A 15,195-nucleotide genomic window follows, 5' to 3' on the forward strand; every position below is an offset into this window, starting at 1 on the left:
TTTCTTGAATTCGAATCACCTTATTCTCCCAAAGTATTAACTCTTCTCACGTTAGCGAGTAGTATTATCCTATAATGTAAATTCACAACACATCTCTTTCATTAGAATGATGCGTAAGAATAATTCAAAACCCATCCGTGTTTCAATTTTCCAATGTCTGTGGTAAGTTTTGTATTCAATTAGATTACTGAAGACTCACTGTATTTTTGAGTTGGTCATCTATAGAATATTACTGCTATCCCTTTATTTCGTATATCTGGGAAAATTACGAATGTATATCAATAATCTGACCTTAATTATTCAGAATGAATGAACCAATATAATCAATTTAATAATGGTTTACTTTATTATTTTTATTATGAAATAAAATTATCTTTCGCTTTTAGATAGTTCATAATATCTAAATATATTTTTATTCATTTTACCCCACTTTAACAAGTTGGACTTATATTTATTCTATTACTACCAAAGACAATAGTAGAAATGAATTTAAAATAATTTCTGTGCGACGCGATTTTTGAATCTGAAGTGAATAAATCAACAGAATTAAAATATCAATCCCCTTTATTTTCAAATCAATAGAAGCAACAATATAAAACAACATTATCTCTCTCAATGTTTTTAATATGTTGTGCTGTCAAGGTATACAAATTATTATAAGCAAAATGGTTTGTTTGAAAAAACAAATTTAAGAAAAGTATCAAATTGACGTTCCATACATGATTCTCAAAAGGGATTTTTTTCGTACTAAAAGTACTAAAGTCAAATTCATTTCATCTTCACACGTGAAAAAGATTATTCACACATGTTAGCTATTAGCTAAATTAAAAGGTGTGTTGGAAAGTGGACAGTTAACCATAGATTGTGATTTTTTTTTTGTGTAATACTACCACATCTAAATACAGGTAAATTTTATAAGAAAAACCTCAACTTTTACAATCCCATTGATCATGAAATCGTATTGCAATTACTTTTACTGCTATGATTGTTTAGCTAAAATGAAATTGAGGGTCGCAAAAGCGATATTGTTGATTTTGAGTTAGCTTTCAAATTAGCTTGGCCATCATCTTGAAAATATTTTTTTTCTCAGTTTCACTAGAGTTTAAAATTCTTTAATGTTATTGCATGACATATGTTGTTAAATTACTGATAATTTCTGCGCTATGGTTCAAAAAAATCACTGACAGTTTTCAAGAATTTAGGTGGAAAAATCTACTTGTATGTGTAACAAGTCAGAGCAAAAAGATAAAAATAAAAAATTTTCTGTGGCTCGCTTTTAATACCAACTGAAAATCGTTAATTTAAATGTTGAATTGTTTTTCGAAATTTCTGCCTTTGACCTGCAGAATCAGTTGATAATTGCATAGTGATTGAATTTACCATCATAAAATATATTGAGAAAATTTTCCAAATCAGATCTCTTAAGCTATTTGATCTTGATGTCTGTACCTTTTATTAACAGCTGTGAGTTGGATCCTACTATAAACGCAATAGCTTCGTTTCACGATACTCATCGTGTATGCATATACGGTAGTATATATTACGATGGTCCGTAATTTTTAATCTCCAAAATTCTTCTCATACTGCCGTTGAAACTTATTCCAGATATTTGAAAAAAAGCATATCTGAAGTCTCTAGTCTCTACATCAGTAGAAAAATGTGTACCAACAATCTTACATTTTCCCATTTAGGTCAATAAATTTCATTTAATTTTGTATTCATGAAATCGATCTGACGGCGTCACGATTAAAATTTCATGAACCCCAAATTCTGGACTGCCCTACCACATATAATTACATACATATAAATGTATGCATACTGCATGTAGAAGATAAAACTTGTTAAAACATTTTATATTTTGAGAACTAACATTGTTCGAACAAAGATGATTTTAGGCATAATTAAAAAATCAACATAGAATTATTACTTGAATGTGTATAAGTTCATGACTGCTCTGACAACGCTTGCTGTGTAAGATTTTGACCACTTTAAAAATGGGAAATGCATTGCTCAGGATGGTCAGAATCTAACATTCCACGTATAAATCAAATGTATTGTTACTTTGTAAAGCTATATGTTACATCGTAGTTTTTGACCGTTAATTATTTTGCAAAACTGTGGTTGATCTCAGAATCCAACAACAATGAGGAACACTATTGTTGGACTGTTGACTAAGACACTAATTGATCGTAAATTATTTTTCTAATTTCGATAGTCAGTTGATTTCCGGATTTCGAATGTATTCTTTAATATAAACATCCATATTTACGTATCGAGTGTGAACATTGCCGCAGATTATACATGTGTGTGTCAAGTGCAATACCGTTGATTAATATCATATCATAGTGAATATCTGTAACATATTCTGATTTCTAGATTTCTAGACGTCAATCTCTTTTTATACTATTTTAATCTGTTTTAACAATAAGTATATTTCAAAATAGCTGTATTTTCTTAGAAATTCAATTAATTAGAATTAACGCAACACAAATGTTGAATAATTTGTAAATTATAGAAAAACGAAAGTACAACAATTTTAATCGCATACAATAATGAACTGCGGAATAGTGAAATTTAGGAGCAAACGAAAATAACTGTCCCTGTGCACGCACTGTTTTGTAATACATCTGGATCTCTGGTTATCACGTAAATGAAATTTCAAAAATTATGGAAGCATGTCTCTGCAAAATTCATGTAATCAGTGTATGCGTAGTATTAATATTGTCATTTTCTAGGATTTTTCTGAAATTTACCTATGTCATGTAGATCATCTAAATCATGTACTAATACTTGTTTAATATTTAATTTCTTTTCTAACATCAAACGAAATGCGCACAAGATTTGCTCATCATTGCGAAGTATAAAATATAAGAAAAAAAACGATTTTTACTTAGTCTGCCTGCTGCATACTAAGTTCCTTTAAAGAACTTAAGAATAATTTTCATTCCTTGACTTCGACTTAACATGAAATTTTACAGTCATATTCATGAAAAATGCTTTACTGCAATAAAATAATTTTATTACATATCTGTGAAATAGTATTATTAACAATTCTTTCTATAAATCTTTGACTTTTTTACATCAGCGCTGAGTAAACAGTCTATACTTTTCTTCATCTCGTAGAAAATATGATTTTTTATCAATGAGTTGAGCATTTCTGAACATGGTATGTTACGTTATTCAAAGCTAATTATATTGATCAAAAGTTTCTCACGGAGTTTGTTAACTGATTTCACAAATCTGTCCGAGACAGTAATATACTAATAGTTTTGGTACTTATTACCACATATCTGGGCTATTGCACTAATAATTGTCAGTTATACATTGTTATATTATTCATGTCTTCCTTGTTACAACTTTGTGAAATGTGCTCAACTAATTTCAATTCTGATAACCTGAATAGGCTTGCGTCACATCTGAGAGAAATATCCTTATCGTGCAACTAAACGATACATGAATTACAATCATGACCAGTGATGAATTTATTGATTTGATTTAACCTTGATTATAATATTATACGTCCATTTGTGTTGTTATATTCATCTATATAAAGGATATTATTAAAATTATAGTTCCTTATCACATTTTTTAAATATACTATCAGATGATTTACGAAAAATGAATTTAAAAAATCTGAACCAAAAAAAAAAAAAAAATTTGGCTCAGTCAGCGAAAGTCAGTCAATCTAAGATAAGAAATACTAGTTTGAGGCTGGTATGTGGAAAAATTCCTAGGCGTAGTAATCATTGCAATACTCTGCAATAGTCGAGGATTATTGCAAAATGGGTTTGGTATATTCATAAATTTTTGCTAGTGTTTAGTACACTGTGATATATTTGTTCTTGCCGCCTTCTTACTGCAGAAGATTAAATACTGTTTTACAGCAACCAAAGACTATTAGATGAAATAAAAGAAAGGGAAAACGTTACAACAAAATGTAAGTCAGTGTCGTATATTTATTATCCGAAACAAACATTTTTGAATCTTTCATTGATTTTAGTGACTTGACAAACTTTGATGAAAATCTGAAATAGTTTGTGAAAATTTTTAGTTCGCGGCAAACTGGTTTAGTGATTTATACGCGGTTGTAAGAGATGAAGTTCACCATAAAATTGGAGTCAATCAATGGGATTCAAATACGTAATAATTTTCTGTATGCTGTTATAAAATCTGTGAAGAACATAGAATTTTGCCAACTATTGAAAAAGTTGTTTGTGATCATTTGAGATGTGCAGTTTTTGCCAGTATCCTACAATATGTGCCACTATGAGAGGATAAGGAAGATTTATGACCGACACGACAATAAAACAGACTGTGAAGTGGAATTCTATACTGCACAATCTTATTACAACTCAACATCTGAACTGTGCTCTGTAAATTTTGAGTGCCAATGATTTTTTTATAGCTAATAATCAACCAACTAATGAACAATGCCAGTGTATACACACAAATGGACTTTGAAACATAAGAAACCCAATGTTACTTTTAGCTTTTTTTTTCAAACCAAATTATAAAAACCGCTTCTACCAAATCCCTAGACCAGTTTGTATAATCTTTTACATTTTTAGGCAAAATGAACGTGTCTGTAACTGCAGACATCCGTTTTGAATAGCTTTTGAATCACAAATGCGTATAATCGATCGAGATGCACAAATAAAGCTTTAATGCTAACATTAATGAACGTATGCTTCATAATTGTTATTCATTAGTATAAATTTTGTAGATCCATTGCTAATCACTATCTACATTAGATATATGTGACGGTTTTACATATGCAAAAATAACATTCAGATATTTCCCATCCCGAAAAATCCGACTTTTTTATACTCCGAAGTTTTTGCAAACATATCTCGTGTAAATAGTGATAACAACTAGGGTAACGATTTTATGTAGAAGGCTACAATCAATCATACAATGCAGTTTAGCTAGTAAGAAACCTTTATAAGTATTTGTTATAGTTTTAATAAATGTGAACATTAATCAAAACGTTGTATTCTTCACTGTGATTCAATGTATAATTTTCTTAATAACATAATTCGAGAGTCTGGTAATGACGTACAAAGTCGGATGAAAGTCCAAGTTAACGATAAATTTCAACGTCGGCATGTGTAAAATCAACTATGTATTCAGGTAAGTCGTTCATTTATTATTGAAAAAGGTTTCATTCGAGTTTTACATATGAATGCATGCAAAGTGAAATAAAATGAAGGTGATCAGGTCTATTGATGCTTGTAATCTGCAAAGTAATAACTAAAATTCCTTGCACCTAAATTGTTTTGAATGACATTTATTAATATATACTTAAAATTCAAGCATTTCTGATATATGTGTAGCAAACAGAATATACGATTTTCGGAAGATATCACTTTTTCCACGAGGCGGAATTTTTGGACATAGAGTTGAAGTATAAATTTTGCGACCGAAAAGTAAATGAACATCCTAAATTTTGGGTCACTAATTTTATTATTCTTTTTTTTACACTTTTACTATTTGTTTTAGTTTACTTCTTCGTACATTTTCTCTCAAAATTTCCTCATCATCAGTTTATGCTTCGAATATTTGTATTGCTATAGTTGAATCAGTTTTCATTATTTAGAAGATTCCAGTTCATACTTTTCAAATTTCTTATTTCCTAAGAATAAATTATTACGGTTTCAATTGAATAATTGATTTGACACTGTAATGCAAACAATAAATTCTCCTAGTTTCGGTAGAGAACTCATTATCTACCGAAATTAATTTATGAACTTTAATAATTGTATCATGATATTGTGACACCTCATTACGGTGTTAAAGGTAATTGTAAGCGTCTAAACAATGGAATTATACACACATTTAAACATATGAAATTGTAAATAATACAAGGATAAAAACGGGTTTTGTATTATAAAGATGATCAAAATTTTTTTAATAGGATCTGCTGATTTATGTAATATTCTTAAGATACCTGAGAACTGAGCTTTAGAACACTCACCCTTACGCAAACCTTATCAGAGATTTAATATTACATTATGTATAATAATGTACATCTTGATTTTCCATCTTTTAATTGATAATTTTAATGCTTCGTCTTTGATATGCTCGTCCTGAAAATCGTTATATGAGAACATTACCACCAGTTTATCCATGCCTTCAAATTCTAAGTGAATATCTTTGTGCACAACATATCATAATATGATGCATTGAAATTATTACCTACACCAAGTTATTGGAGGAAGAATTTTCTATCACACATCAACTATTGGAATGTACCGAAACTTTTCACGCAATATAAAATTGTATTAACCAAGTTATTTCCCATGAATAGCATATTGTGTAAAACTTACGTTTGCAACTGCTTGCTGCCACTCAGCACAATGTATGGAGATTGTGTTTCTTTTTGCTTAGCTTGCAATAGATTAAGTGTACCTAGTGGAGTATCAGTAGAAGACATCCGCTTCATCAATACTTCTTGCTCAGATTTCTTCATTCTCTTTTCCACCTAGTTATAAAAAGTATTAACAATTCATGGCATGAAATTATCATTGATTCATCAATGATCAGAATATACATATATAATTATATTACGTATTGCATTCAAAATCGGGTAACTAGCAGATTTATTGCAGCGCTACAAAATAGTAACGATTATAAATGAAATTCTGAATTGACATTTCCTATTATAAATTTATAAAGCTTAATATCATTAGCATGCATTATTCTACATAAATAGATTAAAATATTTTTCAATATACCTTGTTCTTCCCAGGACCTTTACCATGAAATTTATGAGAAAGATATCGGAATGCTTCCTTGGCACTCAAAACGTGTCCATCATCGTCGATATATTCCAACTTGACATTGGGCTTAAATCCGTCTCGTTCTTTGAATTCGGAAGTTGGTCCATTAAACCTATCTCTTCTGCCAAACTTGTCATCATCCCTGCATTTATAAAATAATTAATTGATCGGAATCTTCTGAAAACAGTTACATTCAAAACAAATTAAATGGGTAAAAGTGTACAAAGAAAAGAAAAAAAAAAACTGAAAATAATAGTATATTGGTTTAAAATAATGATTATTGTTTTATTTTTTTATCTTTGAGAAAATTCGAATGTATTATAATATCAAATATAGTACTTACCCATAAGTTTTATCTTCAATAGAATAATTTTGTGCCTGTAAATGAGCAAAACGGGATGCAGAAGGTCTGTTAGTATCCTCTTTTTGTAAATAACCTTTACTCATTGCAAGTCTTAGAGCACCGCCTACACCCTGTCCAAGCGATGGTTCTGCATCCAAAATTGCAGCCTCCAGTGTTATTGGCTCAGCTGCAGCTTCATCTTTGAGGTATGGGTAAATTTTGAGATTTTATTTAAATACTGATAAGGCATAAAGATAGTTCATAATTAAACAATTATCAGGAAAGGAAGTAGAACGTTAGTCAAGTAAATGCATTTTTACCTATTTTTACTGTATTCCAAGCTCCACGGCCATCAGCATCTTCTCCATCATCTACCGTTTCATCTTTGATCCCCTCAGCCTCAAAGTCCTGATCAACATGATGAACTGTTGCAATACTTGTTATGCATTGAAAGATTTTGAGTAGATAAATAATTACTAGAAACACGTTACCATGAGTTCTTGAACATTTTCTTCCCTGTTTCCAGCAAGCCCGTAAGTTGGAATGTCTCCTAATGTTCTACAAAATTCAGCAGTCGCATTGAGTACAATATTACCAACTTGATTGTCATTTGAATTGTCAATTTCTTGTTTTATTGTTTGAGCAACTTTTTCTACCCCAGTTTGACGTGCTAGTTTCACACGTTGTGCTTTTTTCAATGCCAACTGCCATTCGAGTTCTCTGTCATCATCTTCAATTTTAACACCCGACAAGTCTTCACTTGTATCTAAATTCCAAGGAAAATGTAATTGATGTAAATTAGATTAAAGGAAGTAGGGATTATATAGTTGAAAAATAAATTTACTTTCTGTATCATCGACATCCATAACAAGATTTTCAGGATCCTCATGATCCTTTTTTTCTTTATGTCTTGAATTCCTTCGACTTCCTAAATCTCTGAGATAATCAGTTGTATCAGGAACAAGATCGTCTGCCTTCAACATCTTTTTCTGTCTGATTTTTCGGATCTAAAAGTTGCAATTAATATAAACCATACTCTAAACACTAAATAAAATGTTCAGATAATTTTATTTTTATATTAAGTTCCATTAATCTATTGCTTTATTTCAGTATCAAGTCACATGATCTATTTTTTCCTATTTACCATGATTTTAAAACAAAAAATTATGTAGAACTGACTAAATTGTTAGAATAAGTTGCGACAAAAGGTTTAGACGTTGAATACTATCTTACTTTTTTCTTGGGTTTCTTAAACTTTGCCAACTCAGCATCAGTGTAATATTCACTAGCTAACTGTAGCTCTGGCATCCTTAGTGTTTCCAATTTTTTGTTCGCTAGGCGGTGTTTTACAATTTCAGTTTGTCGTTGTTTTCGTTCTTTAGCATTATCATAACCAATGGCAAAACTTTCCTTCTTCTGTCCATCTATCTCTTCATCATATTTGTCTAGAACCGTTTTCACTGGGAATCCAAACTCATCAAAATTGTCTTCATCATACGCATCGTACCCAGGTTTTTTAGTTTTATTCAAATTACTGCGCAAATAACGCTCTTCGTCCAGCATATTTACGTTTACTAGTACATCTTCATGCTCATCTAAAACTGCCTGATCTTTGAGTGTCAGTACAAGGGTCTTGCCCTCCTCAAAAGTATCCTGTAACAAAAATAATTAAATTTCGATTTAATCATTACATGTTATTAACAAAATAAATGCAATATTTCATGGAACATGACTATATTAAATTTACAACTGCTACATTTGAAACCCATAATAAATCCTAATTACAGTAAAGATTTTTCAATTCGACAGAATATATCAAACTTACCATGTCATGTTCGACTTTGAGCCCTCGTAAATCTTTGTTCGAGTAGGCTGAACGACGTTCACTTTGAACCTCTTCCTCAACAAGAGTACCTATACCGAACTCTTCGTCCAACTGATCCAACATTTTTGCCTGAATAATGAAATTAGAAATAGTCTTTAAATGATGAAAAGATGATCGTGCTTGACTTTCCTACATGGAAGTTTTCGAATACACATTATTAATATAATACAAGAGTGGTTGGCTCTACTTCAAGCATTAAGATTATTTAAAAATATAACATAAAATACTAATAACATCAAATGCAAATTAATTATTACAGCATTATTTAATAAGTATTTTAATTTTAAACTTGACGGTGCTGGTATAAATTGAAATAATGCCTTTAAGCTTTAGGTCAAGTATTCTGTATTTACCCTTTCATCAGCCTTCTTTTTCTCCAACTGAAGGAGACGGTTTTTTTGCACCCAAGCCTTGGCGTCATCATCTGAATCGCTTTCGCCCAAAGTTTTGAGTTTTGAAAGATTGGATTCAATCTGTCGTTTTTCCTTCTGCGTGTTCAGTCTATCTTTGATCTTTTGCGTTTTTACTTTATCGTTAGTATTTGGTGCTGGCTTGTGATAAAATTCTCCTAAATCATCTTTGATTTTGTTAGGATCATCTACAGAGGTAGTACTGGTCTCCAAAGGTTTTAGACCAAGCTTTGCTCGTAACTTATTTGTTTCCTCAACTGACAATGATGTCTGCGCTGCTCCTCCTTTGGTTGGAGATGCACTCCTTTGACGAGATATTTCTGGAGGAGGTGGTGGCGTCAGTGCATGTGGTATTCTCGATATTTTTGGAGGTGGTGGAGCGCTGACAATTTCAACTATAAACACAAGAGGATAGTTCCTTAGTACACGATATTATTACGTAGTATAAATGTACATTAAATTTGCAACTATACAATATAAAAGTAAGCGCTAATTCAGCTCAATAGCGCAATAATTTTTACTAATAGACTTGGATTAGTAGTCCTCTGAAGTACATAGCGCAAACATTACATTGTAAAAAATATATGAGAACTAATACGGTTTTAGGGTAGCTTTGAACAATCAGTTTTAAATCTATGCATGTGTAGATGTTTTTGTGAAGGTTTGTTACCTTTAAAGGTGTAGGATAATAGTTACGTTTACGAAGGAAAAAACTAATAGAGGTTAGTACCATCGCTGTCGTGATCCTTGCGTTCTCTTCTTTTATGTTTTTTGTGATGCCTATGTTTGTCGACTTTTTCACGTTCTATAGAGTGCGATCTAGAACGGCTGCGATGACGTTTTTTCTTAGTTTCACGAGTTTTTTCAGTCTTGTGCCGCTTATTAGATCCCATTTCTTTAATCTTAACACTTTAACCTATAAATTTAACTGAACGTCGAACTTCGTCTTGTGTTGAATAGACTCTATCACGATCACGAACTACTCCGTGATCATGAGATACATACAACAGAAATTACGTGTTCCACTGATGTGTTCGTAAAATCAGTGGCTGGCAAAGGTGACCTTAGAGCATGTAGAAGGCGACTAGCTAGTTTTAAGTTTTCCCGCCTACACGCGCGACTCAATCTGGCAAGCGGTTGATAAGTAGCGGCGAAACGAACTGATGTTACCATCGCTCACCGCGTGTACGCAGATAATGCAGTGAAATATTCTTATACCTATGCACTATGGAATGACGAACGGGAACAAACTGATATTTTCATATAACTCCGTATGGACGCCGTATAGTTTTCAACTACGCAAATTCATTTAGGCCAAATTCGGCAATGTCAATTTAACTCCATCGGATCGACAAAATTGATGTCATCTAAATAGGCGCACAATAAACATGCACCTGATTTACTGTTAACAAAGTTACAAAACCTTTTCTTGATGCGAAGGATGGGAGATATAGTCGAAGAAGTTAATCAAAGGATGGAGATATATAGTTGTTCCTATATGTACCTTATGTAATTTCTGTACATATTTTTAATACTTGACTTGTACGTTTAACTGAAGATAATAATATGTATCGTCAGTCAAGGCTCATATCTTCATTCCAAAAGAAGATGCAGCTGACATATCAAAAAGTCATATTTTTTATTCCAACTGATTTGTGAATTGCGTTCTTGACGAATCACTTCCTTTAAATAAATTTATATGTATAATGTGACAAAACATTTCTCTTGTTCTTTTTAATTGAGTCTAAGATGCCTTTCTTTTTATATATGTGAATGTAATAATTTGTTGAAAAAAATATTTAACAGTAGATTCAGTTAAGTGGTCTAGAAATCAAGCGGGTATACAAAATTGTCATAAAAATTTTTAAATAATTTTCTACAATACACATCCAAAAGCGAAGACGGGAGTTAATTTCTTACTCTGCATTTCATCTTTTACAATGGGGCTTTTAGACAGATCACCTGTATCTCGAACGTACAAAATGTGAATATAGTTCTTTTTGATATTTTTAGTACCCGGTTAGTACTCTGACTAAACTACAGAAATCCGAAGGTATTACGATTCCACACGCGTTACACATTATCGAAGCACGAGTTTTATTGACAATGAGTTAAATTAACACAAGATAAAATTTTCATTTGAAAAACTATAATATCTTAGTATTTGACGAGTGAAAATGAGTTCACTTATGCTCGTTTCCACACCACCGCAAGCGGTAGAGCACCCGGCGCGTTTTTTTTTTACGTGGTATCCCCAGTAGGCCTACTCCACGGAGAATACTTGCAAGATCGATCTTACGTTCTTCGAAAAATTTCAGATTACTTTTTTCATACGTTAATTACGGTTAAATGATTTTCCCAATCAATTGGTACTCGCATATGTTTGCAGTTTGTTCGAAATTTTTCAGTTCATATGACCCGTTAACTATTTATTATGGATGAAAGATGACTGTTTTAATTATGGATGAAAGATGGTTGTTTTAATTATGGATGAAGGGCGATTGTTTGTATCTTATTTTTGTATCAATAAAACTCAGTTACCTAGAACAGATTAAAATAGAATTAACGAAAAAAGGACAGTTTAATTAGTAGAAACAGACAAAAGGTTTGATTAACTGAACCCGACAAAAGTTTGATTAGCTGAAAGAGACAGAAGGTCTGATTATCTGAAACAGACAAAACATTTGATTAGCTGAAAGAGACAGAAAGTTTGATTAGCTGAAACGGACAAAAGGTTTGATTAGCTGAAATAGACAAAAGGTTTGATTAGCTGAAATAGGAAAAAAGTTTGATGAGCTGAAATAGACAAAAAGTTTTATTTGCTGAAAGAGGCAGAAAGGTTGATTAGCTGAAACAGACAAAAGGTTTCATTAGCTGAAACAAACAAAAGGTTTCATTAGCTGAAAGAGACAAAAGTTTGATTAGCTGAAAGACGGAAAATTTGATTAGCTAAAACAGGCAAAAGGTTTGATTAGCTGAAACAGACAAAAGGTTTGATTAGCTGAAATAGACAAAACATTTGATTAGCTGAAAGAGACAGAAAGTTTGATTAGCTGAAACAGACAAAAGGTTTGATTGGCTGTAATAGACAAAACGTTTGATTAGCTGAAACGGACAAAATGTTTGCTTAGCTGAAACGGACAAAAAGTTTGATGAGCTGAAATAGACAAAAGGTTTGATTTTCTGAAAGATACAGAAAATTGGATTATCTAAAACAGACAAAAGGTTTGATTAGCTGAAACAGACAAAAGGTTTGATTAGCTGAAACAGACAAAAGGTTTGTTAACTGAAACAAACAAAAAGTTTGATTAGCTGAAATAGACAAAAAGTTTAGTTAGCTGAAACAGACAAAAGATATTTTCGTTTCTGCGCGATGAGCGCCGGTTATCAAATGCCGCGCTTTCTGTGACAACTGAAAGGTATCAAGTCCACGCGCAAGGGCGCTGTGAAACTTGAAAACTTTGTTATTCGTCACAAAATTGAGCGAAGAGCTGAAAGATCAACACATCGAGAGTGCTTAACTCTTTTATATATAGACTGTATGCAAAATTAACGTGCAAAAAAACGCGTCCAATTCCCGTAATTAATTTACGCGCATAAAGCTGCGTCCAATTCCCGTAATTAATTTACGCGCATAAAGCTGCGTCTAATTCTCGTGATTAATCTACGCGCAATAAGGCGCGACAGATTAAACAGTACAAAAAGTTTTATTATCTAGGACTTGTCCCAAAACTTCTGTAGAAACCCAATCTGCATCTGCATCTTTTAGATATCAGATACATTGCTATGCGGATTGTTGTTCTCAGATTACAAATCAAATTGAAATTGGGAGGGAGGTTGGAGGGCATGCATTATTGTGTGGCGTGACGGTCGGCGGTCCTCTTCGACGCGAAGTCTTCGAGCTCAGCATCTCTCCCCATCTAGCGTACCACGGAACGCGATAGATGGTCCAGAGATGCGGTTTGCCCATTCAGACGATCACAGAGATTAATCGAATGGAATAACGATCGGTGATGACTAAATAATCGAATTGCATAACGATTGAAAAATCGTTGCAAAGTGACAAGAAATGGGAAATTTAATCTCGTTAATACTCAAATGTTTACAAGTGGTCGACAGACTCGAATGTAGAGTCTTTTGGGAAAAAAATGTCTGTGATCGTTTGACGCTGTGGATTACAAAAGTTAGTAACATCACGGTACATCGCGACCTTCCTACCCTCGCCTGTTTCCCATCGAAGCCACCCAACGGAAAAGAGAGATTCACACACTCATGCATAAACCCCGCGACGGATCCCAAAACATCCACCTACCTACCCGGTTACCTATATTCGACCTAAACGATTCTCCATTTTTTCCAACACACATCATTCTTCATCATTTGCGCCGTGGTCACTGACTTACATTTTCATTGGTTACCTGTTGGGAGCAAAATGTTTTTGTATCGTAGTCTGCCTTCTCAGAATACAGTATCGCGGTTGTATCCCGCCAACTCTAATATTGCATTTGTTATTTTAGTAAATTTTGGCAGACTATCGGTACATTAACCTTTGGTAAAATTGATTAAAACATCCTGAATGCTAATTAGCATTTTTCTAAGCGAGCTAAGCCTGCAGTTGATCACTACTTGTTGGCTGTTAAAAGATTGAAAATAATATATAAGTTGAAAATTGATTACGTTACGTTATGCCAGACTTTGGAATTTTATCAATTTAACAATAATGTGGATAATTGAATACTTTTCGTTACGTTATGCCAGACTTTGGAATTTTATCAATTTAACAATAATGTGGATAATTGAATACTTTTGAAACCTCAGGTGAACCCACCACTTAAACGGCATCATCGGTAAATTCAAACGTAGATTAGTACATCAGTTACGAAACACAATTCGATCTCGCGAGTGCCGAGTAAGCGATGGTTACCTGTCGCGATGCTCATTCCACTTTTAGCAACGTGTAAAGTTTCTAATTTGAAGTAAGCTACGCTAAATTGCATTGCGAAAAATGATGATTAGACTGAAAGTCAAGCACGTTGCGATTGTGAATGAGCCTATCCATGTAGCTAAGAAATCGAAGATTTGTGTGACAATTGTTACCGCCACGCCACGTGACAGAGGAATCCCAGGGAAATACCCATATCCTAACACATGCAAACTCACCAACGTTGCCGAGAAATGGAAAAGTTACTCGGAAGTCTCTGCTAGAATCTGTGAAAAACAAAACAAAACAATTGAATTAATTTAGCAAATAGGCTTTTCAGTTTTAAAATCAATTGTTGCTGTCGTCTATTTTCATATTTATGCATTGCATGTTATGCAAGAACAAAAGTTCAGCTTTGAATGACCACCGTGAATTATCAATCAATAATTAAAATAAGTATTTTTACCTCGACTCTGGGCTGCTCCACACTTTTACACGTAGTAGGTCTTGTAGCATCTCAGGTGCATTGGTGAAGAGACGCACTTTTCACATAATTCACATCTTCACTAATCTCTTGTTATCCAAAAATCCGCATTGCAATAACACTCGATTCTACACATTCTACACTCACTCTTTGTGCTGTAGCTGTCTGTTTCAACCGACTGAATAAACTTACTAACAATGCAACTGTGCATTTGCCGAAAATCAGCCACAAAAATAATAATATTCACACTCGACGCACAGAGACAAAAATAGACATCACTGACTTCTGAAGTTACACAAAACAATGAAAACTCGGGACACGAAATTCACCTTTAACGTTCGCAGGATGTTTTTATTTCAGTAACTCGGTTTTT

General features: G+C 32.8%; 1 protein-coding gene across 1 annotated transcript; it reads right to left on the minus strand.

Annotated features, from left to right (window-relative positions):
• Window positions 1-744: 744 nt before the first annotated feature.
• LOC124300272 (U4/U6.U5 tri-snRNP-associated protein 1) lies at window positions 745-10,396 on the minus strand. The gene is made up of 11 exons (XM_046754177.1): window positions 10,148-10,396; window positions 9,361-9,812; window positions 8,948-9,076; window positions 8,356-8,775; window positions 7,967-8,129; window positions 7,614-7,888; window positions 7,443-7,530; window positions 7,123-7,321; window positions 6,735-6,921; window positions 6,327-6,481; window positions 745-6,086 (listed from the first exon to the last, which is right to left on the minus strand). The coding sequence occupies exons 1-11, from the start codon at window positions 10,308-10,310 to the stop codon at window positions 6,059-6,061; spliced, it is 2,259 nt and encodes a 752-aa protein (XP_046610133.1). The 5' UTR covers window positions 10,311-10,396; the 3' UTR covers window positions 745-6,058.
• Window positions 10,397-15,195: the final 4,799 nt, after the last annotated feature.

The sequence above is a fragment of the Neodiprion virginianus genome, chromosome 3, assembly GCF_021901495.1.
Source record: "Neodiprion virginianus isolate iyNeoVirg1 chromosome 3, iyNeoVirg1.1, whole genome shotgun sequence".
NCBI classification, from domain to species: domain Eukaryota; kingdom Metazoa; phylum Arthropoda; class Insecta; order Hymenoptera; family Diprionidae; genus Neodiprion; species Neodiprion virginianus.

Bases quoted from the DNA above. Each gene is read 5' to 3' on its own strand.
- LOC124300272 (XM_046754177.1), bottom strand. From the start codon at position 10,310: ATGGGATCTAATAAGCGGCACAAGACTGAAAAAACTCGTGAAACTAAG. The intron at 7,531-7,613 runs GTAACGTGTTTC...CATGTTGATCAG, and splicing joins AAAATGTTCAAGAACTCATG to GACTTTGAGGCTGAGGGGAT. The intron at 6,482-6,734 runs GTATATTGAAAA...TTTTATAACTAG, and splicing joins AAGGTCCTGGGAAGAACAAG to GTGGAAAAGAGAATGAAGAA.